The sequence below is a fragment of the Nylanderia fulva genome, unplaced genomic scaffold, assembly GCF_048542155.1.
Source record: "Nylanderia fulva isolate GAGA-0341 unplaced genomic scaffold, ASM4854215v1 Scaffold515, whole genome shotgun sequence".
NCBI classification, from domain to species: Eukaryota; Metazoa; Arthropoda; class Insecta; order Hymenoptera; family Formicidae; genus Nylanderia; species Nylanderia fulva.
Genome location: NW_028190605.1, coordinates 4,912 through 9,858, shown reverse-complemented (window position 1 = coordinate 9,858; position 4,947 = coordinate 4,912). Strand labels below are relative to the sequence as shown.

Below are 4,947 nucleotides of genomic sequence, written 5' to 3'. Positions count from 1 at the left end.
ACGTAAAAAACTTGTCGGAGATGTGTCAAATTGTAAGTGATACAGGTATGTATAATGTCGAACAAGATGTTCGATTAGCTAATAAATTAGACTCGAGAAGCATTGAAGATGTTAGTATGGAATCCGTCGACTTTAAAACATCGGATGAATTATTTCCCGATACGACGGATTCAAATATCAAAACAATGCAGTGTCTCGAGTCAAATACATGCATGTATGTCGAACAAGATATTTGTCTTTTCGACGATAACGAAAAGTTAATTGACTCGAGAAACGTTGAGGATACTAGCGAATCCGTTGATTTAAACAAATCGGAAGAATTATTTCCCGATACGACGGATTCAAATATCAAAACAATGCAGTGTCTCGAGTCAAATACATGCATGTATGTCGAACAAGATATTCGTCTTTTCGACGATAACGAAAAGTTAATTGACACGAGAAGCGTTGAGGATACTAGCGAATCCGTCGAATCGGAAGAATTATTTCCCGATACGACGGATTCGAAAATCCAATCAATGCTGTATCAGAAGTCAAATACAGCTATGTATTCTGTAAAGCAAAATGTTAAACTTGGCATAGATAAATGTTCCGAAAGCATGTATATTGATGATTCCAATGACTCCAAAAGCATGCATTATGATAAATCCATTGATTTTGAAAAATCGGTAGAATCATTTACCGATACAATGGATTCTAATATTCAAGTAATGCGATGTCTAGAGTCAAATACAGATATATGCAATGTAGAAAATGGTGTCAAAGATGACAAATATTATGTTATAGAAAAAATTAAAAAGAGCTCTATTGATAAAGATGATATCAAAGAAAATTTGCCTGCAGGCCGTCGCATTATGGACTTTTCTTTTATATGGACTGAGCTGCACAGAATCTTTGACAGACATAATAAAGCACTGGACTGCTCGTCAATTGAAAATTTGTTACTTATAAAGTCTGAAAAATGTGGGTTGAAAACCCAGCTGTTCTTCCAATGTAAAATGTGCAAAACAAAAGCCAGCATTTGGTCAGAACCCACAAAACCGGAAATAATGAACATTAATACGGCTGCTGTAGCAGGAACACTTACTGTGGGAACTGGTTATGCCCAGCTGGAAAAGCAGCTTGCAGTCATGAATGTTCCTAGTATGTCCGAGCCAATGTACATCAAGAGTAGAGACAAATTAGTCGACGAGTTTGTAAACACATCTATAGAAAATATGAAAACGGCTGGTGAAATTGAAAAAAAAATCGCTCTTGATAACAACGAAGTTATAAACGGTATTCCGTATATAACAGTTGTAGCGGATGGTAGTTGGATGAAAAGATCGTATGGTACCACGTACGACTCTCCTGCCGGTATTGGAGCCATAATTGGTTACCGCACGAGAAAGGTTCTCTACGTCGGTGTTAAAAATAAATATTGCATAATATGCGATATGGCAGAGCGAAGAAGTATCGAGCCGAAAACTCACAATTGCTATAAAAATTTTGATCGCAACGTAAGCTCCACAAAAATGGAGAGCGATGCCATTGCAGAAGGTTTTAATTGTAGCCTCGAAATGCATGGTCTAATTTTTAAAACGCTTGTTGCTGACGGTGACAGTAGCGTATTAAACCATTAAAATTATAACCAAAGTATTAAAAATAATAATCCATACGGAGAACATATGATAACAGTTACCAAAATAGAATGCACGAATCATCTGCTACGTAATTTATGTAAAAAAATTAAAACTGTAGCAGAGAAAACTCGGCCAAAAACATTCAGACGGCCTGGCTTAATACAAGTGCAAAATGTAATAAAAAACAAAATTTTAGAAATACGAAAGGAAATAACTGAGGCAGCCGCTCTACGAAGACAAGAACGGCAACCTCAACATCGTCAGGCTATGGAATTACAAAAAGATATTTTAAACATTCCTAGGCATGTTTTTGGCGATCACAAGCAATGCAAAGAACGTGGCAAAGAGACTTGCGATGGAGAAGAAAATTATATAGATTCTTTAAAATCACATGGTCTCTAATTAGAAATAGAAGAAGCTGTCGAGTATATAAGTGGTTACTCTGACAGCTTATTGTTAAATTATACGAATAACATTACAGAGTCATTTAATTCGTCGATCTGCGCACAAATTGGCGGCAAACGTATTCTTGTTAATAAAAAAGGTGGTTACAATGCTAGAGTTGCGGGGGCAGTTTTGCAATTTAATACGCAACAAGTAATTACAGAAGTACATAAAAGCATGAATAAGACTGTTCCGCCTATTGTCGAGAAGTTGGAGAAGCGCCGAAGAGAAAAATTAGAGAAAAATAAAGAGTATCGACAAATAGAAGGAAGATCAAAAAAATTCAAACAAGAATCGGGAACAGACTCTTATTATGGTCCACACTCGCAAAAACCGGATCTACCGTCCGATGTAATCGAGCAATTTCGACAAAATCATTTTAAAAAATTGTCCGAAAATGCAAAAAATTGGCAAAAAATTGAACGCGACACTACAAAACAAAATGAATCACCACAATGGCTACAATTGAGACGTAAAATGTTAACGGCATCTAATTTTGGAACCGTATGTTGTAAAAGAATGAAAACGTCTTGCGCATTGCCTGTGAAAAATATTTTATATCCTTCTGCTATTGAAACCGAGGCAATGAAATATGGTCGCGAAAAAGAACCAATTGCGAGAAAAGAATTAGCCGAAATACTAAAAAAAGAGATTAAACCTTGTGGATTATTCATTGATATTGAACATCCATACTTGGGTGCTTCTCCAGATGGACTTATAGATGAAGATGGTCTGGTAGAAATAAAATGTCCGCACTCAGCTAAGAACTTAACAGCTGAAGAAGCTATAAAGATGACTCCACTAAAGAACATCTTTGATAAGAAAAATTCAGAACAAATGAATAAAAATCATAAATATTTCTATCAAATTCAAGGCCAGTTAAATATAACGCGGCGAGAATATTGTGTTTTTACTATGTGGACGCCAAAAAGCTTAAAAATAATACGTGTTATAAAGGATAATGATTTTTGGAGTAATAAAATGCTACCCTTTTTAACAAATTTCTATTATAATTGCATGCTGCCAGAAATCTTGGATAGTCGGCATAATAGACATATGCCTATTAGAAATCCAGATTATATAATAGAAGCTCAAAAAGGAGTAAAAAAATTAAATAGTTGTCGACAATGTAATACAGAAAACAAAAATATTATCAAAGAAAGTCAATGTTGCGAATATAATAGTTTATCTATGAAAGCAACTGTCACTCCTGTTACTGTTATAAGTGCGGAACAAGATGACGATTGCGCTATTGTAAATAGTTACAAAATAAAAAAGAACTAACTGAAAACGATATGGCACGACAAAAAAATTTTCTCGATAATCGTCCTATATCTGATAGTGAAATAGAGAAAAATGTATTACCTGTGGATAGTCTAATAAACGACGATTTATTGGACAAATTCTTGCGCGTCGTAAAAAATACATGTCCTTTTGAAACACAAAGTGTGTTATATTTAGAGTATTCTCATTTAATTGAAGCAAGTCGTAGCAACAAAAGCTTACAAATTATTGGAGGAAATTGCAGTAATCATTGGCGATGTATATTTTTTGACGGCACCAAGCTTCGAGTGTATGACAGTCTACCCGATTGTACATACAATAAATTAGTGCCTAAAGAAAAAAATTACATTCATCGTCGTTATCCACAAATAAGTGCAAATGATATTATATTTGAAAAGGTTCAAAAACAACCTGATGGCACATGTTGTGGAATTTATGCTGCAGCTTTCGCTACAACTATAGCTTTAGGAGAAAATCCTTGTAATATGACATATTCGAATCGTATTGATAATATGAGGCAACATTTTCTTTACATTATCGAAGAAAATAAACTGTCGCCTTTTCCAAAATTCTAAAAAAAGAATCTTTAGGAAAAAATTCCTCAAATAAATATAACACAAATTTTATGTATTTATATCTAACGATATATACATAAAGAGGTGCATGTTTTTGTATATATCGAAATTATATCGATTTTGCAAATAATACATAAATGTCAATATTGCTATAAATATCAGCACTTGTCTCTTCTCCCTGTAAAATGAAACAAAAATTCTTTCTCGATTTACACCTACCTTGTCGTGGTGAAAAAGCTTTATACTAAAAGGTGTAAATAAGAGAGCAACAAAAAATTAAATTAGAAGTACATTTTATATCATGTTATTTAGTGTCTAAAAGAAATTGTACAGACACTTGTACCTTTTCATCATATAAATATAAATATAGAAACACATATACATATTATGTATGTCAAAGTGAACAATAAATTGTGTTCAAATAAAGTAAAAAAAAACACATTTATATTTATATTCTTATCATCGACATTATACGCAAATATATGCGTATAAGATGATGTGTAACAATGTGTATATATAATTATTTTTTATAAAATTACAGGTTATATAAAATGGGACATCCTATTTAAATATATATCCTATATATATATATATATATATATATACATATATATATATATATATATATATAATTATATATTATATATAATATATATATATTAAATATAATATATATATATAATATATACACATACCTATTGATTTATTAAGCAATCTGTTTATCTATCGAACTATCTATCATCTATCGATCAACCTATATTTATATATATATATATATATATATATATATATAATATATACACATACCTATTGATTTATTAAGCAATCTGTTTATCTATCGAACTATCTATCATCTATCAATCAACCTATCTACCTATCTATCTATCGATCTACCTGTCTCTTCTCTCTTTTCTACATTGCATTCTTTTATATATGCACACGTATATAATAATTTTTAAAAATATTGTACATTACAAAAGTAAAAATAATTAAATTTATAATCTAAAAAGATATAAAAATTT

General features: G+C 31.8%; 1 protein-coding gene across 1 annotated transcript; it reads left to right on the top strand.

The window, feature by feature from the left end:
• The first annotated feature begins 1,807 nt into the window (after positions 1-1,807).
• On the top strand, positions 1,808-3,350 carry LOC146721240 (uncharacterized). The gene has a single exon (XM_085487267.1). It carries the CDS (start codon positions 2,244-2,246, stop codon positions 3,348-3,350), a length of 1,107 nt encoding a protein of 368 aa, XP_085343393.1. The 5' UTR covers positions 1,808-2,243.
• The last annotated feature ends 1,597 nt before the right edge of the window (positions 3,351-4,947 follow it).